Consider the following 24,917-nt stretch of genomic DNA (forward strand, 5'->3'; position numbering starts at 1 on the left):
CTGTAAAGAGTTTTAATCAAGAAAGGATGCTGTACTTTGTCAAATGTTTTTTCTGAGTCTATTATGAGGATCATATGGTTCTTGTCCTTTTTTATTCATTTAGTGTATCACATTGATTGAACTGCAGATGTTGAACCACCCTTGCACCCCAGGAATAAACCCCACTTGGTTGTGGTGAATACTTTTAATGTACTGTTGGATCCTATTGGCTAGGATCTTGGTGAGAAAATCTGCATCCATGTTCATTAGGGATATTGGTCTGTCATTCTCCTTTTTGGTCGGGTCTTTGTCTGGTTTGGGGACCAAGCTAATGCCAGCCTCATAGAACAAGTTTGGAAGTTTTCCTTCCATTTCTACTTTTTGAAATAGCTTCAGAAGACTAGGTATTAATTCTTCTTTAAATGTTTGGTAGAATTTCCCCGGGAAGCCATCCAGTCCTGGACTCTTTGTTGTGAGATTTTTGATTACTGCTTCAATTTCCTTGCTGGTTATGGGTCTGTTCAGATTGTCTATTTCTTCCTGTTTCAGTCATGGTAGTTTTTAAGTTTCTAGGAATGCATCTGTTTCTTCCAGATTACCTAATTTGTTGGCAGATAGTTGCTCATAATATGTTCTTATAATTGTTTGTATTTCTTCAGTATTGGTTGTGATCTCCCCTCTTTCATTCATGATTTTATTTATTTGGGTCCTTTCTCTTTTCTTTTTGATAAGTCTAGCCAGGGGTTTATCAATCTTACTAATTCTTTCAAAGAACAAGCTCCTACTTTCGTTGATCTGTTCTACTATTCTTGTAGCTTCTATTTCACTGATTTCTGCTCTAATCTTTATTATTTCTCTTCTCCTGCTAGATTTAGTTTTTATCTGAAGTTCTTTCTCCAGGTCCTTTAGGTGTAAGGTTAGCTTGTGTATTTGAGATCTTTCTTGTTTCTTGAGAAAGGCTTGTATTGCAATATACTTCCCGCTTAGGACCACCTTTGCTGTATCCCAAAGGTTTTGAACAGTTGTGTTTTCATTTTCATTTGTTTCCATGAATTTTTTAAATTCTTCTTTAATTTCCTGCTTGACCCATTCATTCTTTAGTAGGATGCTCTTTAGCCTCCATGTATTTGAGTTCTTTCCAAATTCCCTCTTGTGATTGAGTTCCAGTTTCAAAGCACTGTGGTCTGAAAATATGCAGGGACTGATCCCAATCTTTTGATACTGGTTGAGACCACCTGATTTGTGACCCAGGATGTGATCTATTCCGGAGAATGTTCCATGTGCACTAGAGAAGAATCTGTATTCTGTTTCTTTAGGATGGAATGCTCTGAATATATCTGTGAAGTCCATCTGGTCCAGTGTGTCATTCAAAGCCCTTGTATCCTTGGTGATCGTCTGCTTAGATGATCTGTCTATTGCACTGACTGATATGTTAACGTCCCCTACTATTGTTGTATCATTATCGATGTGTTTCTTTAATTTTATTATTAATTGGTTTATATAATTTGCTGCTCCCACGTTAGAGACGTAAATATTTACAATTGTTAGATATTGTTGGATAGACCCTCTAACTGTAATATAGTGTCCTTCGTCATCTCTTATTAGTCTTTGGTTTAAAATCTAATTTGTCTGATATAAGGATTGCCACCCCTGCTTTCTTTTGATGTCCATTAGCATGATAAATGGTTTTCCACCTTCTCACTTTAAATCTGGAGGTATCTTTTGCTCTAAAATCAGTCTCCTACAGACAGCATATCAATGGGTCTTGCTTTTTTATCCAGTTCACCAGATATTAATGATGTATCTGCTACAGTCATTAGCCTGTCCTTCTCCAGTGATGCTGACTGCCAAGAGAGCCAAGTGCTGCCAGGCAGAGATATATCCCTAAACTTTCTCTGACTCAATCTGAGGTCAGTGGTCTCTACTGATCTCTGCAGTACATGGTGATTTCTGCACAGATAGCATATGTGGGTCGCTAGGCAGTGTTCAGGTTCACCCTGGCTCCCTCTGCCCCAGCAGTATCTGCCCCAGCTCCACCACTGTTTTGCATCATCTCATCTAATCAGGTGTCCCCATAGAAAGCCCCTATGACTCCAACACCTTCACCAATGTCCACACTCCTTCCTTCACATAAAACACAAGACTCACTCGGGGTCCACTTTACCTGATCACTGAGAACTCACATCCCATCTCCTTCCAAGGCATACTACTCATGAGCTACTCCAGCAAGCCTATTGTGTTATGAAATCTCTAAAGCAAATGTATATACCAGCTTCTATATCCAATATTCCAGACCCACACATCCAGTTCCCCCAGGTTAAAATGGGAAACAAGGAAAAGAAAGTACAATCTGTACCCATCATGCTTTCCCCCAAACTCACTGGACACATTCCAAAGGCATCAAAATTAGTCAGCACAGCAAAGATTCAGCCAGAGAAGAAGAAGCCAGTCTCTCATTCTTGTAGCCACACTCACAAATTTTAGAAGAAATTCAAACCCCACCTCAAACTTTTGTGAGAACAAGTTGAGAGGATTCCAAAAGGCCTCACCCATCCTCTAGCCCATCTCTTTATAAAGGAGAAAGGGAAATGCAGTGGTGATGGTTAGAGTACAGTTTTGCTGGAATGTCAATTTGTAGTAATTCATGCAGTGAAGTGGCATCTGAAACTAAAAAAACAAAAACAAAAACAAAAAAAACCTAGAAATTTAGCCTCTTTTGATTATAGAGTGGGGCTCTGGTCAGCAATCCTGGCTGAAATAAAAAAGACACTTTCCATATCATGCTGTACTTAGCATGTGAATTACATAATACAGATGTTATTAACTTCATTTTACACGAGACAAAGAACTAAATTGTGATGATGTTACAAGGCTAAAACACGAAAACCACAAATAGGGATAAATCTTGTCTGTACATCCATAAAACAAGGGTTGAATCTACCTGCACAGTGCGGAAAACCCTCTGGGTTATGGATCTCACAAATATACTAATCAAATGAGATAAGGGATGAAAGTGCCTTTATAGTAAGAACAGAGCAAGTCAAAAACAAAAAAAGAATTCTAGTTATTATAAACCCAGCATATGCTTAGACCAAATGTTAAACTGTATCTTTTTACATCACCACCTGTAAGTCCTAGGTGGGGAGAGAAGCAGAGTTGGGTATGAAAATAACTTTAAGCAGCGGCGAGCTGCAGCCTGGCTGACTCAGTCGGAAGAGCATGCAACTCTTGATCTTGGTGTTGTGAGTTTGAGCCCCATGTCGGGTGTAGAGATAACTTAAAAATAAAAATGTTAAAAAAAAAACAAAATAAAATAGTAACTTTTAAGCTCTCGTTTTATTTCTCAGCATAGCCTTTGAGCATCTTGGAACAGTACAAAAAATAAAGAACACATCTCTACTATTCTTCCTTTGTCAAAATGTTCTCCATTTTTATAATCTACAACTTGCATACACACACACACAAAATCTATTATTACTGATATTTCACAAAGCTTTGGTAGATGGATGAGAGAGCCAGAAATTCAGACAGGTACAAGGGTCTCTGCTCATCACAGAAACATGATTGCAACTGGTCAAACTCACTTCTGTAAAGAAGTACACATTTTACAAACAAATTTTATTTCTTTAATCAACCTTTTGTTATTTGTAATTACAAAAATCAAAGAATCTCCTGATTTAACTAATCTCTACAGCTAACTTAGAAATTATCTAGGCCCACATGCTCATTTCATAGAAGAAACTATAATCTAAAATTAAGGTCAATAGTGTTTTCTACCGCAACATGCTGATTCATTAAACTCCAAGGTTATGATTTTGTTTAAACATATTCTCTTAAAACATAAGAAGTTTCACATGCTGATAGTAACAATATTAATTATGACAACCAAACCAGAAATTTGGAGGATTTCAATTACTGTTCATTCTGAAACCTGCATCTGATGAATCAGGCTGTTCTAAAACCTATTTGGCTATTTCCAATTTTAGAGGAAACAAAGCTGCTGCTTCAACATATAACTTTTCTTTGACCCTTCATATATTTCATAGGTTAAATAATGAATGCCAGGGTTTTCAATCCTGTTCACTATAGAAACACAAGCTAACTGTGTAATATTTCTATGAAGATGTGTTTTTGTCAAAATAATTTTGTTGAGTATAAAGTAATATAGTATATAGTTTCTATTTTCTAAAAGACCAGGCTTTTTAGTGAATTTTCACAGACAGATTGTACTATGTGTCTAACAACCTATTACAAACACAAGGCTATCCGAAATTAGAAAATACACCTTACAATGACATTCCAATCCCACCCAGGATTGTTTATGGTTAGCTATCAATCTCACTTTTCCCTGACCAAAGTGAATTAGAAGAGTGATAAGTATCTCAGCAGAAAGGAAGCAATGTCCAATTAAAGACATTAAACATGAAACCAAAGAATGTGAAAATCTCACTAGTGCCACCTACAGTACTGGACAATGCGGATAAGAGAGATTTTTTAAATAATTCTGTGTGTCATGGGGGTGTGTGTGCGCATATCCATTTTTTTATTTCCTGCCCAGGACTATGTAACAAATCTTGCTTTCTACCAAATCTTGCACAGAATATTACATAATTAGATAATGCAAAAACTAAGAGTACTCAAAAAGTAAAAACCATAAAACCCTGAAGCACTCATAGAAGCAGGGTAGAACAGTGGTTCCAAGGAGTGGGGAAAACAGATGTTTGTCAAAGGGTACAAACTTTCAGTTACAAGATCAGTAAGTTGTGGGGATCTAATGTACAGCATGGTGACTACAGTTAATAATACAGTATTGCATACTGAGTTAAATGATATGGTCAGGTGTAATAAAAATTGGAGAATTTGGCTTTAAACGGATTACAAAGTCTCAAAGCAAACCTTACCTTACATTCTACCACACTCTGATCTGATTCACAAGTTTCATAGATTTCATCTACTGCTCGGCGAAGATTGTCAAAAAGAAATGCCCAGTATCTAGCTCTTAGATCAATTTTCCGAGGATGCCTTGTTTTAGTGGGACTTTTATCAAAGTGTTTATCTCCAGTTGTAGATGATGTTAGTTTACAGTCTACTGCAGTGTTCTGGTAAAATAAAACAAAACATTAAAAAATATTTCTTAAAAGCCTCCAGGGATTAGACATTTGTAAAAGCACATTTTTCAAAATAAATACTTAAAAACGAGACATTCTTTTATTTACCTTATATCACACTGAATTTATCAGAACAAAGTTTCTCATCTTAAAAGCAGCAGGTTTGTAAGGTCATTTTTTATTTCAGACATGTCTTACTGAAGATTAGCATGGCTTCAACAGTGAACAGACCCTTAGTCAAAAAGGAGCACTAAAGGACCCATTCTTTCCTCAGCTGCACAGGCAAACTTTGAAGATAAAGATTACATTCTATAGTTTTACATACTGTGCCACAAAATCATTCCACCAAAAAGCATGTAGTTTACATAAAGACTAAAATACAAAATGCAAACCTGAAGGCTCTCACTAGAAGTACAAAAGAGTTGCTAATCTCTCTGTGGCTACTTAAACTGAAAAATAAATAAATACTAACCCTCTACTATAGTTAGAGCAACAAACAATCCCAGGTTTCTTTGGGTTGTTTTGTATGTGTGTCTATCATTCCTGTTTGCTTGTTTTTCTTTTTCATAGAAGAGCCCCAGAGTAGAGAGTATCTAAAATAGAGGCTAATACCCTCCTGTTTTGTTTTAGGCTTTGGCCTTCAATATAAGTGATTCCTAAACTTCATAAGTCTTTCATGGCCAATCACTGATTTATATAAAATCTCTACCACCAAAAAGGAAGCAGACAAAAAACATGTACATACACAGATACCATACACGCTTGAGAGGCTGAGATGGACCTACTGGTCCTCCCTCCACAGCCCCCATTTAGACTAGGGTTGCCAGATTTCACAAATGAAAATTGGCAAATATTTTATGGGATAGCCCTGGTCCAGGCCCAAATTCTCAATACTCAAGCAACAAAATTTAAAGTAATGTCAACAGCCCGTAAAACCTTTGCCTCAATTGCTCTCCGAGTTCTTTCCAACCCTAGTGTAAATAATTTTATTATTATGGCAAATATCCCCTCCTTGGATTAAACCAAATTCAAAATCCCATTCGACTAGATCTATCCTGAAGTAAAGCTTAATTCTGTCCATTCTCCTGATAACTGTGACGACAATAATTAACAATTTATACAGGATTACAGATCATAAATCAACTTCACATAATCTTCTAACCTCTTTCACACAATCTTTAAAGTATATATTATTAGCTCCACTTTACAGTTTAGAAAACAGGCTCAGAGGCTAATAACTCATTTGTCAAAGATCATACAGCCATAGGAGACCATCTTCCCATTAGAGCTCTACAATAATGCTGCCGGCTTACCATTATACTGCCTCGGGCCTGTCCTGCCAGCGCTTTACCAGATATTCCAGACTCCCTCATTTCTCTTCCTATACACCCTCCAAAGTTAAAATTAACTTGAGAAGTTTCCCAAATTATATCTCCTTCATGGAGTTTTTCTACATCTATCAGCAAAGGGCTAGTAACTTCCTATGAATTTAGACTCTAATCTTATGGAATTCTCAAAAGTACTTTCAGTCATTTTCACCCACGTATGTATTTACCTTACCATGCATCAAATATTTTACCATCCTTTCTTACAATGTAAAACAGGCACTACTGCTTCCAGGTTAAAATGTTTCTATTCTTTGTGATTGCTCTTTGTGAAGCTTTTACAAAGAAAGATGCCAGTAAGACAAGAACTACAGTTACATAATTCCATCTGAAAAGCAATGTGCTACACAAATTTGATATTTAACTTTGCCAAAATGGTAATACTTCATACTTGCATGCTTATTTATATTTTATGAAGGAATTTTGAATACATTATCTCATTTAATCATTACAACAAACTGTAAAGACAGGACAAATATTATTCCCATTTGCAGATGATAAAACTGAGGCTCAGAAAGAATGAATTTCTTAGCAAGTCAAAAGGTTGAGTGATGGAACTGGGACCAGAACCTGGTCTTTCAACTTCTGCTCCCATGTTGATAAAGCATTTCACATAGTACCACCAAGCACACAATTAGTACCCAAATAATGTTAGGTATGCTTATATTGGGAAAGATAAAGAGGAGAAGAAATGTGCTCATAGGAAAAAATGTGAATAAACTAAAGGCCAAATTGCCAAATTTGTGAAAGAGTAGAACAGGCAAATCAAATTGTAGAGATTAAGTCAGTATAGAGTTCCAAAGTATAGGGCTCTTACCTACCACTGATAAAAATCAGAGCAGTGATATTAGCAATTGCAGCAGCAACTAAACATTCACGGCACACTTGCCAGGTGCCAGGCACTGTGCTAAGTGTTTTCCATACAGTTATACTGCATTTAATCTTTGAAACAATTTTATATCATAGGTAACATTATTATCTCCATTTTATGGAAGAGAAAACTGAGGTTTAGCTAAATTAAATAATGAACCCAAGGTCTCAAACTAAGTGATAAAGACATATTAAAAAGCAGGTAAACTATCCCATTACTACAGCTTACTACTACTTCCAAGATACTAAAGAAGACAAAGCAATCTAATTTGTGGAAAAAGTCAGACACAACTGAATTCCGTGACGTTATACTGTTTTAATCAATGACTTTTGAGAGAAAGAGAAAAAGTAAAGGGAAAGAGAGGGCAAGAGGAAGGAAGAAATTTAGATTTCTGACTCATCTCTGTCAGAAAGGCTCATTGACTCCCCTGAAAATCTAACAATGCTTATGGACCTATTTGCAGAAAAATGCATGGGCACATAAAATTGAACATATATTTTCTTGATGTACCAACATTGACATATCATAATCATCCAAAGTTCAGAGTTTACCTTGCAGATTACTCTTGGTGTTGTTCATTTTATGAGTTTGGACAAATGTATAATGACATGTATCCATCATTATAGCATCATACATAGTACTGTCATTGTACTAAGAATCTTCTGTACTCTGCCTATTCTCCCCTCCCCACCCCTATCCTTGAACCTCTGGCAACCACTGACTTTTTTACTGTCTCCATCCATAGTTTTGCCTTTCCAGAATGCCGTATAGTTCGAAATAGTATGTAGCCTTTAGCTGCTTGGCTTTTTTCACTTAGTATAATGCAATTAAGGTTCCTCCATGTCTTTTTATAGCTTGATAACTCATTTATTTTTAGCACTGAATAACAATCCATTGTCTGGATGTACTACAGTTTATGTATCCATTCACCTACTGAAGGACATCTTGGCTGCTTCCAAGTTTTGACAATTGTGAATAAAGCTGCTATAAAGATCCATGTGCAGGTTTTTGTGAGGACGTAAGTTTTCAACTCCTTTGTGTAAATACCAAGGAGCATGACTGCTGGATTATATGGTAAGAGTTTTATAAAACTCTATCAACTGGCAATTTATAAACTGCCAAACTGTCTTCCAAAGTGGCTGTACCATTGTGCATTCTCACCAGCAATGAATGAAAGTTCCCGTGGCTTCACATCCCGTGGCCTTCACACTTGGTGCTGTCGGTATTCCCAATTTTGGCCATTCTAATGCGTATTTAGTATTATCTCATTGTTGCTTTAATTTGCATTTCTCTGATGCCGTATGATATGGAGCATCTTTTCATATGCTTATTTGCCATCTGTATATCCTCTCTGATGAGGTGTCTGTTAAGGACTTTGGCCTGTTTTTTAATCAGGTTGCTTGTTTTCTTATTGTTGAGGTTTTTTATTATTACTTTAATTCTAGTACAGTTAACATACAGTGTCGAATCACTATCTAGTACACCTAAAACTAATATAACACTATATCTTATTGTTGAATTTTAAGAGTTCTTTGTATATTTTGGATAACAGTGCCTTATCAGGTATGTCTTTTGCAAATATTTTCTCCCAGTGTGTGGTCTGTCTTCTCATTCTTTTGACATTGTCTTTTGCAGAGCACAATTTTTAATTTTAATGAAATCTAGCTCACCAATGATTTCTTCCATGGATCACAACTTTGGTATTATATCTAAAAAGTCATCACCATACCCAAGGCCATGTAGGTTTTCTGTGTTATCATCAGAAATGTCACCGTTTTTGCATTTCACATTTAGGTCTATGATCCATTTTTGAGTTTAATTTTGTGAAAGGTGTAAGGTATCTGTCTAAATTTTTTTTAATATGGATGTCCAGTTGTTCCAGCACAATTTGTTGAAAAAATTACCTTCGCTCCATTCTATTGCCTTTGCTCCTCTGTCAAAGAGTAGTTGATTAGACCCACATAAATGTGGGTTTATTTCTAGGCTTTCTATTCTCTTCTATCATCTATTTATCTATTGTTCTGTCAATATCACACTGCCTTCATTACTATAACTTTACAGTAAGTCTGAAAATTGGCTAGCGTCAGTCCTCCAACTTTGTTCTTCAATATTTCATTAGCTATTCTGGGTCTTTTGCCTCTCCATACAGTTTAGAATCAGTTTCTCAATATCTATACAATAACTTGTCAGAATTGTATTGAATCTACACATCAAGCTGGGAAGAAAGGACATCTTAACAATATTCAGTTTTCCTACATGAACATGGAATGTCTTTCCATTTATTTAGTTCTTTCATTTCTTTCATCAGAGTTTTATAGTTTTTCCTCATATAGATCTTTGCACATAGATTTATATCTATATATTTAATTTGAGGGGGTGGTAATGTAAATGGTATTGTGTTTTTAAGTTCCACTTGTTCATCACTGATATATAGGAAAGCCACTGACTTCTGTGTATTAATCTCGTACCCTGCAACCTGCTATAATAGGTTATTAGTTCCAGGAGTTTTTTTGTTGATTCTTTCAGATTTCTTATGTAATCATATCATCCCCAGACAAAGACATTCCTTCCCAATCTGTATACCTTTTCTTTCCTTTTCTTGTCTTTGCTTTAGCTAGAACTTCCATTACAATGTTGAAAAACAGTGGTGATTGGGGCATCCTTGCCTTGTAACTGATCTTAGGGGGAAAGCTTCTAGTTTCTCACCATTAAATACCACATTAGTTGTAGGAGTTTTTGTAGACTTTTTAAAATCAAGTTGAGGAAGTTTCCTTCTATTCCTAGTTTATTCAAAGTTTTTATTATAAATGGGTGTTGAGTTTTGTCAAATGCTTTTACTGCACCTATTGATGTGATAATGTGATTTTTCTTTTAGTCTGCTGATGGACTAAAGACCAAATATAAAAACAAAAATTTAATACTATATAGAAGGATATTTTTATGACCTTGAAATAGGAGAGGTTTTCCTAGATAAGACAAAAAGCACAACTCATAGATAAGTATGTAAAATTAAATGTATATACTTGGTCATGGCGTATCATTCTTTTCAAATATTGTGGGATACAATTTGTTGATACTCCTCTATTTGGAAATCATGGCTGCTTCTAGTTGATAGCCTTAAATTTTTATCATACACACTTAAATTCATATTTTCCTAACAAAAACTTCTTCCTAAATAAGAGAAGGATTTTATCACTCTCCCTTCCAAACTCCCTACAATCTAGCCTTCATGTTAATATTGTCTAAAACTGTAGTTCCACTTTTCTAAATCTAATTGTGTGAATTTTTTTTCAAACCATCAATAGGTAAATGAGATTTACAAAAACATTTTATAGATACCTTTTTTAGTTTAAATTCAATTAGCCAACATATGGTATATCATTAGTTTTAGATGTAGTGTTCAATAATTCATCAGTTGCATATAACACCCAGTGCTCATCATATCACATGCTATAGATACCTTTTTAACAAGTTCCTTCCACCAGGTTACCTTTTCTTCTTGCTGAAGTTCATCTTTAGTAGTTCCTTCGTTAAGGGTCAGTGGGTGCAAACACTTAGTTTTTGTCTAAAATAACTAAAAATAGCTTTATTTCATTCTTGCACTTAGCTGGGCATAGAATTATAAGTTAAAAGTAATTCTGTCAGGGCGCCCGGGTGGCTGAGTCAGTTAAACCTCTGCCTTCAGCTCAGGTCATGATCTCAGGGTCCTGGAATCAAGCCCTGCATTGGGCTCCCTGCTCAGTAGGGAGTCTGCTTCTCCCTCTCCCTCTGTGCTCTCTCTCTTAAATAAATAAAATTAAGAAAGCATTTTTTTTAAAAAAGTAATTTTGTCTTACAACTTTGAATATATTGCTTCATTGTCCTTTTGTTCATAACAAGGCTATTAATCTGTCATTCCTCTGTGGTTTTATTTCCTGGTATTTTTAAAGATTTTTTTTCCTTAATCTTAACATTCTTCAGACTCTCTAGAATGTAGCTAGGTATATAAATCTATTTTTACTTGCCCTACTCAGCTCCACAGTCATGCTCTGAAGCTCTTCAGAACTGAAGTGAGAAAATTTTTCAACATTATTTCTTCAAATATTCAATGCCCACTATTATTTACTCTCTACTTAAAAGTTCTAAAAGGCATATATAAGAATTTCTCAACCTTAAATATTGTCTTTCTTATTTTCCACCTCATGATATTAGCTCTCTGCAACATGGTTTAAATTCTCCTCAGTAATGTCTTCCAATTCACAAATTTTCTCTTTGTCCAATACATTTATTCCATTAATTATGGGTTTTTTAAATTTCATTGACAATACTTTCGCTTATAAGATTTCTAATTGGTTCACTTTTATCTATAAATGTTCAAAATTAATATCCATTGGTTTTATTTCAGAATTTCTCCTTCTTGTTTATAGTTATTCTTTCTTTTGAGGAACTTAAGCTCATTTATTTGAAAGTCTTCTTTAGGAAAATGCCCTTTTTTCATTACCTCAGGAATAAATTCTCTCACTCGTAGAATGTGTTATCTATATTTCATAATATTATTTTCCTCATGTACTTTGATATTTTATTTTGAATTTGAATTTCTTATATTTTAGTTTTTCACTTTGCTCACCCTCACTCCATATGTCCTACTGTTACGGTGACCATCATCTAGCCCACTATGGTCCCACTCCCGCAGATCTTTTACTGGGGACTTAAAACTCTCACCCATCAAGAATAGTGATGAGCGCTGGGTGTTATACATAACTAATGAATCATTGAACACTACATCAAAAATCAATGATGTAAGGGTGCTTGGGTGGCTCAGTCGGCTGAGCATCCAACTCCTGGTTTCAGCCCAGGTCGTGATCTCAGGGTTGTGAGATTGAGCCCCATGTCTGGCTCTGTGCTCAGTGCTGGAGTCTGCTTCAGATTCTCTCTCCCTCTCCCTCTGCCTCTCCTGCTTGTGCACACTCTCTCTCTCTCAAATAAATAAATAAATCTTTAAAAAAAAAAAACTTGCAGGAAGATGTGGCATAAATGCTTGTGCTCTTAGATCTTAAAAAAAAAAAAGATTAATGATTTTCTACACAGTGGCTAACTGAACATAATAATAAAAAAAAAAGAATACTAGCTGATACTGTCATAAACCATGGGCCACTTCCTTTTACTGCTTCAGACATCAATTCACAGGCACAACCCCAGACAGACTGTAGCCTTTTTTGCTCCTACTGCAAAACACTGCATAAGCCCAAAATTTTATACCATAAACCTGGATTTGTTTCCCCACCATAATCAGGGCATTTTAGCCTCCTTTATCCCGTAAGACTTGTCCATTAAGTTTGTGTCCCTAACTCCACTTACCTGTCAGTGTATTTGTTTTACTTCTGATCCACAGAGATGGTTATCTTATTTTGGAAAATCTTTTACTTTTTTAATTTAAAAAATTTTTTTATCATTGATGCCACTGTAAGTGAGCAGTCAGGGATTATTTTATGAACTCACAATGACATTTTGATTAGAAATTCATGTTTTCCTTATGTGAAGTTTCAGGTTTGCATAATCATATTGGTATATTTAATAATATCAAACCAAAATAATATATACGAAAGGTTCAGAGAAAGTAACTATGAATTAAAAAGCTAACTATTAATGTGCTAAAAACCACTTTTAAAATAAAATAGGCTTGTGCTCTCTAAAATTTTAATAAAGCAATTTGAAAATTTTTAGAGACAATACTTTCGCTATTCTACAACCTAAAGACATCACTATACCAAGAAAGAAAATCATAAAAGAATTCACAAGTATGGGATGTGTAGCAGAAGGGTTAAGAGCATAAACTAGAAATTGATGACCTGGGTTCAAATCTTCAGAGTCACTCATTAGCAAGTTATATAACCTCTCCCTACCTCTGTTTCCTCATTTTTAAATGATGATAATAATAATGCCTTCACTGAAAGGACTGTTACAAGAAGCAAATAAATTAATATTTGTAAAGTATTTAGTCCTAGCTAGGCACATAGTACTATATACACATTTGTTAACTAAAGAATGCTACACTGAATTTTTGCATGAAGACAAAATATACAATATTCAAATCCTGAAAAATTACATGTTCTCATTGAAATTAAAAGTCAATAAGTAAAAAGTTGTATATGCTGTACCTGTTTAGTATTTTTGTGAGTTCCTTGAATTGTCCTCTTTGATTTTCCACCAGTTTGACATTTGGATTTCCCTTCAAGGCAAGAATACATATAAAGGTCAACAAATGGGTAGTACAAAATTGAACTATACAAATCATTTGGGCATACTAATACATAATCTCCTTCCAGAGATGACAGAACAGTATAATCTATACATGGTCAATATGAACTACAGATAAAATTAAAAACTTCCATGGTCCCAGGGACTGATTTTATTGAACAGCTTTCTCAGAACAGGAATAAATCAACTTCTCAAATAAGTCAAATAGTCTGACAATTTAAAAACAAGGACAAGTTAGTTGATACTCCTCAACTTATCAACAGGTCTGGAAAATACTTCTTTGAATTCAAATTTTATTTTAACAAAAAAATCAAGAACACATTTTTTACCATTTAAAAACTCAGTATTTTGTTTTGACTAATTTATCTGATTTATGAAATTCACAGTTTAATTTGAAAAGACAAATTTTCAGTTCTTTGTATTTTTGCCAACAGATTTATCTTTCTCACCTGTTCTTTTTTGTAAGAAAGATACTAGCTACTGTTTTATAATCACTCTATTTTTGAAAGCAACAAAATAGGAATAAAATTCTATCTATATTGTACAACAGAATAATTTTCCTCTCAGCAAAATAATTTTGAGCCAGGACCTCTGAAGAAGTACAAATGAAGTGAGACATAACACCTACTAACAATTTATCCACACATAAGTCGGCCTCCCTCAACTGTTCTACCAGGGACGAAAGCACAACTCTACACTCAACTACATAGCCCTTTTTTCATCCTTTGATTATAGAGAACAACGTACCAGCAGGCTTTTTAGAACACCCAGTAGAATAACCAGCTCAGAACAAGCACCGGAGAAAACAGAAATAAAACAACAGAAGAAAACTTTTAAAAATTGAAGGATTATTCTCAGAAATATCTGAGTACATATTATAGTTATAAAGAACAAGCTATTTTTTAAGAAAAGCAAAACAAAGATTTCCCTATTATCAGTAAAGTTTTAACAATGTAAAATAATCCTTATCGAAAACTATGAAATTGACATTTTCCTTTTGTCATCATTATTTAGATATTCAGAAAGCTCTAATTCTCTGGGCTCACAGTTCTATTCTTTTGCGACAAGCATGAATGAAGCTTTAAAATCATACTGGCCAATTTTTTATGTACTTACATGCAACATCAGGTTATATACAGATATGTGATTCATTATTGTATTTTCTTTCCTTCCTTGAATAGAAGCAACTTTAATAAATCTCAGATTATTTTGCGTTCTGAATAATCCATGGAAAATGGGAAAATAAAATTTCATAAAATAATATGAATCATATATAGCAACCATAAGACATTTTTAGGTTTTATGTTATCACTTTTGTAGTAAATAATGTTGATATATATTTTTTATCAAAGAAATGAACATAACAGTAAGCTTCCTTATGAAAATTTTAGCTAGTACAGAGCTAAATTTAAAAAGATAAATTTAATTTTCCCCTCTATTTGGTAGTTTTTGATTCAAAGTAACTGCTCCTAAAAAATATCTAGGGAGGGGTGCCTGGGTGGCTCAGTCTGTTAGGCAACTGCCTTTGGCTCAGGTCATGACCCCAGGGGCCTGGGACTGAGCCCTGCACTGGGCTCCTTGCTCCGCAGGGAGTCTGCCTCTCCTTCTCCCCTGCTTGTGCTCTCTCTTGCTATCTCTCTCTCTCTCAAGTAAATAAATAAAATCTTTTTTAAAAAAATATCTTAGGAAGACTGACAAAGAAAAGCTACTGAGGGAGGACTGGTCCAAGCAGATATTTTAATATACTATAATGCCTCTATAATTAAAACAGTGTGGCCTTCACACATGAATTAGATGAACAGCTCAGTGAAACAGAATGTAAGTACATATGGAAATTCAATTTATGATACAGTGACATCTCAAAAAAATGGGGCAAAGATAGACTTTACAGTAAGTGATGCTGGAGCAACTTGTTACCCATATGGAAAAAGATAAAATTAGATCCATACCTCACACTATATGTAAGAATACACTACAAATGGATCAGAGATACAAGTGTAGAAAAGTAAAGATAGACTAAATAAAAATAAATTTTAAATAACAAATTATAAAAAAATAAAATGTAAAAAATACGTAAACGTAAACTTAATAAAATATGGATGAACTCCTATACAGCTTGAAACATGCCCCTAGGTAAGGGTGTTGTCAAAGAATATGTCAAAAGGTCTCCCACTGATCTAGTACAATTAAAACAAACCTAGAACAATTAAGCATCAAAATAAATAAATTGGAACTCATTAAATAAGAACCCATGACTCCATACAAATTTAAATAAATGCAAACTTACACATATAGCTACAAAAGGAAAAAGGGAAAGCTCTCTCTTGCATTAGAATGTCAGCTAATAAATATAGAAGGAACACTGGGGTTAGCAAATCACCATTTCGCAACCACCAGAGTAGTAACTTTTTCAGCTAAGAATTAACAACAGAAGCTCAAAGTAGTTAGTAGTAGTAGTAGACTGTTGTAGGAGAAACAGGACATTTAGATAGTCTCAAACTATCTTACCACAAATTACTTATTAATTACAAAGTTAAAGTTACTTTACAGGAGATACCGCCTTAATCAAATGATTAATGTTGACATCACTAGGAATAAAACCACTATCATGTGCCTCCTATGACACACTGCAAAGGACACAACGTAATTTCTATAGAATCCCTCCAAACATGTATAACTGAATCTAAGCATGAAAAGACACCACACAATCCAATATTCTACAAACCCTCAGAAAATTTCAAAGTGAGATCCCCTTTGGCACACCCCAACCTCCTGTTTTCTATATCCCTATCCAATCTTCTAGATTCCCAGGATTTAGAATGTGCTCACAATGATCCTATCCTAAAAGTAAAAGGGACTAAAAAGGCATTTTTTTCTAGTTCAAATAATAACAACTAAAGAAATACATTCTTCTTTTCTAAAACATTAAACTGTAACTGTGGTGAATATAGTAAATTTTTTAAAACCTGTTTGTTTTTTATAAGAATAAAAGAAAAAATATCTCAATCTCCTATAACTTACAAAGAAAACTGTTTTGCCAATCATAACAAACCTACCTTCATTCCTATGTGAAACAGAAAAACACTTTCATGAAACCATTTGTATCTTAGCTAAGAAAAAAAGGCAATAAAGGGACGCCTGGGTGGCTCAGTCGGTTGATTGTACAACTCTTGATTTCAACTCAGGTCATGATCTCAGGGTCATGAGATCAAGCCCCATATTAGGCTTACACTCAGCACAGGGTCTACTTGAGTTCTTGCTCTGCCTCTCCCTCTGTCCCTCCCCCACTCGTGCATGATCCCTCTCTCTAATAAATAAATGAATAAAATATTTTTTAAAAAGCAATAAAAAAGTAATTTCTTATTTAATGTATGTTAATTTGCCCAACAGTTCAAACTGTAAACAGTTTTTGGACTATCTACTGTTTAAGACTAAATATATCCTCCTAATTTACAACAAAAATGAAACATTTAAAAAATACATACCATCATCATCTTTGCTTTCCAGAGGAACACTCCAAGCTATCAGGTTTCTTGCTGTACGACCTTCCTCTGCAACTATTCTCCTTACTTTGTCATGACTGTTGGAGCGCTGGAATGATGCCTATATACAGAAAAGAGAATATATATTAGATTATTAGATTAGTCAACATATAAAATATATTTGGCTGACAAATTCATTATTTTTAACATTCTCTCACAAGGAAGCACTTAAAACTAATTTAGGACTGAAAAGGTAGTTAAACAGAGAAAAGAAAGTCACGGATCTTTTTATTTCTGAAAAGACTGGTTTTACAACTTTAAACATAAATTATTTCAAGAATAAATACAATCTAAGGTTTGAAAATGTGCCCTAAGAAGCACAAATACTGCTTTGTAAAAATTTCAGCACCACCACTTACATAGCAATGGTCTGATCGCTCTGATTCCAATCCTACACACAGGGTTCCTTTTAGCCTTTCCCTTATTTGTAATTTCTTTCTCTGCCAGTCAGAAACCCGGTTCTCATTACCTAAAATATATTTACATACCTGTTCGATTCTAATACATACATAAAGTAGTTTCAGAATTGCTAACCCACAGCATTTATTAACAAGATTACAACATTTCTACACAGTTCTTATCTTTAGCCTTACAGTATCAAGTACTGGATTTTGTTTTCCAAAATTACTTAAATTAGTAGTTCTCATTCTCACCCCTTTCAATGGGATTACATTATTCACTTCTAGTATGTTACTCTTTCCCTTCCGTTTTGGGTTCTCCTCACTACTGGTCTGATTTTAAGTGCTTGTTTATTGGGGGAGTATGTGAAAGAAAGCAACACATTATTCTCAAAGTAACTTACTGATGAGTAGTATGACTTGAAGAGAAGAAAAAAGGCATTACACTCTAGAGCATGGGTCAGAAAACTTCTACAAAGGGCCAGATAACAACTTTTTATTTTAGGCTCTGCAGGCCATACAGTCTCTGTGACAACTAGTCAATCATGTCTTTTTGTGTGAAAGCAGCCAGAACTTAACTTTTACATCTTTAAAATAAATACCTGCCCCCACATTCCTTCATTCCTCTGACCTTACCCTGGGTATCCACATGGCATCTGTGGATGCCTAACTGTAGTTACCTAACTCATAAACTTATGCTGAAACACATTAATCTGCGACCAATATTTCAGCTCCGTCCTGTGCAAAATTCTCGAATCATCTCTATCCCCATATCTTCCAATCAAGTTAACACTATAAAATCTCCTTTTTTGGATTAAACACATCTCCCAGTGATTATTAGCTCTATAAATAACTTAGGTTGGCATCTATCATTTAAGTTACCTAAGCATTGTTTTAAGCAAGAAGTATCACTATTCCTTATAGGCCAGATGAACAAATTTAAATAGGTGGCCTACTTTTCAGCTCTTTTTCAGATAATTTCAGATAATTATGATGCAATCGTAGAAAATCTTATAGGTAGATATATGGAGATAAATATCAGATCATAAAATGAATTATTCTATATATTATTCTCTAACTCGAGACTCTTCATAAAGTGATGAATTTCTAGGAACTAAAGTGATCACAAGATAGCAATGCTATAGTGATGCTAGAACAGAAAACTTAAAATCTAATATTCTTCTCTTATACAAAAGTTTCAATTCTACCATAAATTTTGCAAAGTTAGTTCTTTCTCAGAGATTTTTATTTAATTATTTGAGAGAGCGAGAGTATGCATGTGCACCAGCCGGGGGGGGGGGGGGGGGTGTGAGGGGGAGGTGCAGAGGGAGAAACAGACTCCCTCCTGGGCAGGGAGCCCCACCCATGACCTGAGCTGAAGGCAGACGCTTACACAACTGAGCCACCCAGGTGCCCTAAAGTTAGTTCTTTTATACTCAGTACACACAAATTCAAAGAAAAAGCTACCACCAACTCAGATGCAAAAACAGTGTAACATTCCTCTTACTACAACACCTGACTGAAAACCATGTTTCCATAAAATCACAGGTGCATTCTGTAATATATGCTAAGTGAACTCTTTTCAATAAACTCGTAAATTCTAGTCATTTTTAATAACCCTATTGTTATGAAAATGTCCGTAGTAACTTAAATACAATAGTTTTAAGCATTTTAATCTCAGCATCAGGGTTTGATATTCAATAAATGACTCTAAGATACTTCATACCATTACAGATGTCTATTTCAAACAGAATTTTCATCTAGGTTCTTCCAGGAGGCTTAAACAAAATACATTATTTTCATGCCAAAGTCACAGTGTGCCACCTAGTGCCATATAGAGATTTTGCAGAGGCTTGTTCAAATACTAAATGTTTCAACAAAAAAGCATAAACATCAGTCTTAAGTGAAAGTTTTCATGTTTAACACTTACAGTTTCTGATTTAAGTATATAATTTCTGAGACTTGCTCCTAGATTGGGAAAAGAAATTTTTAACCTATCTGCTAAGGCTAAAAAAAATCTAAATAATTTCTACTTTAAGCAACTTTGTTCATAATCCTAAACTGGTTTCAAGCACTATTTATTAATTTTTATTTTTATGTTTGTACCTCCATTAAAGTTACTACTTCTCACAAGTGCTTCAAAATCCATCCATAATACTACTTGCTCATAAAACTAATTTCCCTTCTTTTTTAAAACAGTTTTGCAGCTTTCTAAATAATTCAGGAAAGACCCTTTCTTTTAAATTCCCACTTCTAAAGCCCTTCATATTTTAAGTCGTATGAAGACAAGATTTCCAGTCATTGAATACCAGGAGTACATTAAAATTCTAAGAGTGGTAGCACTTATGTATACTTTTAACCACAAACTTATCTGAGAAACTGAGTAACTGGTACAATTTTCCTAACATAAGATATAGAGCTGGAATTCTGTACAGTAACCTACAATAACTTTGCCAGATCTTACTGATATTTCACATCTTTCTAAAGGTAATGTAAAGGCCTAGATGAACTAAGGCTGTCCAGACTATCCCAAGGGACAAAAATAAACTTCAATCTTGTATGAGCTACTTTGTTTTGAGAACTCTGTTGGAACAGATATCAACTCCTACCAAGTCTATCTCCTACATATATCTTGAAATTGTAAATCCACTAATATCACCCTAATCTGAGCCATCATCACGTCAAACAAATTATTATAACAGCCTCTGTGACAGAGACAACACCAAAGCCACCAGATTTTTGTCCTGCTAGATAACACTTACTGGGCTCTTGCAGATAGAAGGCCATATGACTAAATTCTGCACACTAAAATATAGGCAAAAATAAGGTAAGCCATTTCCAGGCCTGGCTTATAAAGAAAATCTCATGCATCACCATTTATATTCTCTCTCTCTTTTCTCCCACTTACTGGCCAGATACAGAGGATCCAACTCAGAACTCTCTAGAGAATGAGTAAAAAAAACAAAAATAGAGTTGGTCCCTGAATTAAAATGTGAAAGGCTGAATGCTGAATACCTGCAGTATTATGTGAATAAGAAATAAACTTCCCTTCTGCTTAAAAAGGCTAGGTAATTCAGACCAACCACCCACTTGAGAAAAACTGTAAGAGGCGAACAAAATATTTTTAAACATCTGTTTAAAGCACCAGAAAAAAGTGAAGGAAGCAAGGAATTATAGGGCAAGATCAGCGAAAATGAGAAATTTAAAGAGGTGAGTCCAGCAATCAGGACTGCTTTTACCCCAGAGGCACCTGGCAATTCCAACAGACACAGCCAAGACAGAAAAGTTGAGCAGAGTTTGACAGACTTGCAAAAGTACAGAAACAAAAAATCTGTCCAGAGCCACCCCAGGCATTAGGTTGAAACCTGGAAGTTTCATTCCAAGTGTAAGGGTAAACTAGATAGCCCTCACAAAAAACAGAGCCAGTTTTGAATCATTTCAATATCTGGCAGGATTAAACTATGACTGCCAGTGTCCCTAGCCATTGACAAAAACCAAACTAAATTTTCTAGGGAATATGTTATCATCTTAGGCATCAAATTATCTATTAAATTATTCACATATACCATCTGCACCCAATCAAAAATTACCAGCCACACTATGAAACATGTCAAATATCTGAAAATCAAGAAAAAAAAACCCAGAAAATAGAAATATACCCACACATGATCCAAATAATGGAGTTATCAGACAAAGATTTCAAGAAGAGTCTACTTAATATGGCCCAGAAAATTAAAAGACCAGATTGAGGGGCACCTAGGTGGCTCAGTCAGATAAGTCTGACTCTTGATTTTGGCTCAGGTCACAATCTCAGAGTCGTGAGATCACGCCCCATACATCAGGCTCCACGCTCAGCGCAGAGTCTGCTTCTCCCTCTCTCTCTACTTCTCCCTCTCTCTCTACTTCTCCTCACTGCTCCCGCCCCCACTCATGCTCTCTCTCTCTGTCTCAAATAAATAATAAAATCCTTTTTTAAAAAAAAGAAGTCAGAGAAAGACAAATACCATATGATTTCATTCATATGTGGAATTTAAGAAATGAAACAAATGAACACAACACAAAAGAAACAAACTGAGTAATATAGAAAATTGCTGAATAACTACACTGCACACCTGAAACTAACATAATGCTATATATTAACTATGCTGGGATTAAAATAAATTTTTAAAAAAGAATGGTAAGCTATATTAATATTGAACAAAGCAGAATCTAAGACTTTACTGCTAGAGATAGAATGATATTTCATAATGATAAAAGGTTCATCAACCAGTGAATTATAACAATTCTAAATGTGCATCTAATAACATATATAAAAAAATGAAATAGGAAAAAAACACTATCACCATGGAAGATTTTAACATACCTCTTTAAGAAGCTGGCAGAGTAAGTAGACAAAAACAGTTAAGTAACAATACAGAAGACTTGAACAACATAATTAACAAACGTGACGTATTTGAGATATCAGGAACCCAACATTCAACAATGGTAGAATATACATTCTTTTCAAGTGTATGTTATTTTCCAGACTATTGATACCCTGGGTCATAAAGCAGGCCTCACTAAATTTCAAAGAATAGAAAGTACCAAAGAGAAATAACCAGGAAAATCCTCGTATGTTTGGAAATTAAGCAGTACATTTCTAAATAACTTACAGATCAAAGAAGTCACATTGGAAATTTTAAAATATTTTCAACTGAGTCATATTAAAAATATGACACATCAGTACTTGTACAGCAGCCAAAGCCACGCTTAAAGGAAAATGTATAGCCATAAAATGATATAATGACAAAAAGCTAAAAATCGAGATCTGAGTCTTTATTTCAAGAAGCTAGGAAGAGTAGCATATTAATTCCAAAAAAGAAGGAAATAATTAAACAGCAAAAACCAATAAAATACAAGACAAACTTATGACAGTGAAAAACTAATAATAAAACCTAAAATGGGTTATTTGAAAACAGTAAGGAAAGAATAACCAATATCAAGAATAAGGACCATCTCTACAGAGTCTAAAACCTCCAGGCTTTAAAAAGATAAAAGGATATTATAACTAACATATCAACTTACAATATTTGATATAATGCACAAATTCCTTGAAAAATATAATTTACTCAATCTTGGCATAAAAGGAATCTGAACATTTATTACAGAAATTGAATCCCACAAAAAGAAAATCCAGAGCCAGATCAGTTTCACTGGTGAATTCTCCAAACCATATAAGCAAAAAATTACACTAAATTCTTCTAGAAAATAAAAGGAACACAACTCATTTTCTGAGACCTACATAACCCTAATATCAGAACCTAACAGGATAATACAAGCAAAGTAAATTACCAGTTCAAACTATTTCAAGAGTAAAGATGTGAAAATCACACACACACACTTGTAAACTGAATCCAGGTAAGATATCATAACCAAGTTGAATTTATTTCAAGTCAGCAAGGCTGGTTTAACATTTTAAATCAATTAATGTAATTTACCAAATAAGCTGAATAAAGGAGTAAAGCCTATGTTCATCTCAACAGATGAAAAAAGTATGTGATAAAAACTCCTCACAAACGACAACAAACACCATATTTAATGATATAATGTTGAAAGAGACAAGGATGACTACCATCATCACTTTCATTCAACGCTGAAGGCCCTAGCCTGTGCAATTATGTGAGAAAAATAGGGAAACACTGAAAGCACAAAATGAACCTGTATCAGTTTGTTACACTATAAAGTATAGATTTGCTCAAAGAATAATAGGGACATACCACAGAGCCGGGTTGAAGGAGCTTCCACTGGCTAAATCTGGGACAATCTGAACATCAAAATAAATAACAGATTACAACACCAAATAAAATAAAAAATCCAAGAATCTAGATACACAGATAGTTGGGGAGAATGAAAATGCTTTCCTCACAGTAGATCTTTAATAAATGGTATCATCAATGAGTACTAAAACTAGTAGGTGAATGTTTGATGAGGTACAGGGTATTTACATAGCCTCAAAGTCTCTCTCAACAAACTACTATTAATTTCAAAGGAGAGAAAACGAACTTTAAACAGAAAAACCAATACTCTATATTAACCAAGTAATCAAAGGTAACATGACCAAAAATAGAACACACTGACCATCACCAATCATATGATATTCTGCCAAAAAATACAAAATCTGACTCTAGGGGCGCCTGGGTGGCTCAGTCAGTTAAGTGTCCAACTCTTGATCTCAGCTCAGGTCTTGATCTCAGAGTAGTGAGTTCAAACCCCGCACTGGGCTCCACACTGGGCACAGAGCCTACTTAAAAAAAAAAAAAAAATCAGACTCTAACCAGTTAGAGATCATAAAGAGAAGCTTAAACACAATGGCAACAAAACAGATGGCTGAGGCAAGGGAAGAAAGGCAATCAAATCCTTGGTGACACTGTTGGGCACATGCTACTGAAAGCAGGCTAACTCGGTGTTCCTCCTAGCCCAACTAAAACCTACTGGTCTCAGCTTAAAAAGTAACTCTCTTAGAATGAAGTCCTTTAACCCCCTTAGACAGGACCACTTTCATATGCTCGAAACAACCTGTATTCTTTTGCAGTACATCTCACAATTACATTTTAAATCCTATAGTTACATATTTACCATCTATCTTCCTCCAAGAATGATGAATAATTGGCATGATGAAGAAATCATGAATGACTGAAATAAGTATATCATGAATAAATGAACAACATCATTGGGAAATGAGGTATTCAACATAAATCCATAACTAAAGTTTGCCCTGCTAAGCACAAATTTTTTCCATTTTACCATTTTGGATAAAAATCTCTGAATCACATTTCCCTGACTTTTAAATGGAGGCTACTGAAGGAACTTCCTCTTCTTTGGTACTTCCAGGTTATCACTACGAACGACTTTTGTATGATACTATAGTATGCCCTCAGGAGCTACAGAAGTACAGAGGATGGTTGCCCTAAGATAAATGGGCCCAGATCAAAGTGCGTTTAGACTTTTTGAGTTCTCTACTTCCGGATGATCAGGCAGAACACAAAAGCTTAATTTTCAATTCTTTTCTCTTCTTCCCGATCCAGCTATCAGCTTTCAATTCTTATTTGGTAGAATTATGGGAATGTTACTACTATGGTTCTGAATAAGAAGCTCAAGAAGTCTACAAGTACAGTGAATATACTTTCACTGTGTGAATTATCCGTTATGGATGGTCACAGGCATTTTTAATTTACTCTCAGGTGTTTGGCCACATTTCTTAAAGTCACAGACTTTGGCAGACTAGCAGTGCTTTACTACACTTTGCCCATTAGAGCTGTTTAAAAACAAGACAAATCAATAGGAAATCCTATGAAGCTGTAAAACGAAATAAAGACCCCCGATGCTCTAGGGTATATTGCAAAGATACTAAATGAAAA

The 24,917-nt window shown here is 34.7% G+C and overlaps 1 protein-coding gene across 8 annotated transcripts in view; it reads right to left on the reverse strand.

The window, feature by feature from the left end:
* The window catches only part of SCAPER (S-phase cyclin A associated protein in the ER), a 514,000-nt gene that overhangs the window by 480,562 nt on the left and 8,521 nt on the right, over positions 1-24,917 (reverse strand). For 5 of the 8 annotated variants that reach the window (XM_045795116.2, XM_045795115.2, XM_087856756.1 and 2 more), the window contains 3 exons: positions 17,066-17,183; positions 13,481-13,551; positions 4,881-5,078 (listed from right to left, as the gene is read on the reverse strand). In XM_045795116.2, the coding sequence (XP_045651072.2) occupies positions 4,881-5,078; positions 13,481-13,551; positions 17,066-17,183 (387 nt within the window). Of the gene's footprint in view, positions 1-4,880; positions 5,079-13,480; positions 13,552-17,065; positions 17,184-23,276; positions 23,324-23,637; positions 24,915-24,917 lie in introns of those variants that run through there. The other 3 variants (XM_087856754.1, XM_045795114.2, XM_087856757.1) reach the window with 2 other exon arrangements.

Source organism: Ursus americanus, chromosome 28, assembly GCF_024610735.1.
Source record: "Ursus americanus isolate L20-20 chromosome 28, mUrsAme1.1.p, whole genome shotgun sequence".
NCBI lineage: Eukaryota > Metazoa > Chordata > Mammalia > Carnivora > Ursidae > Ursus > Ursus americanus.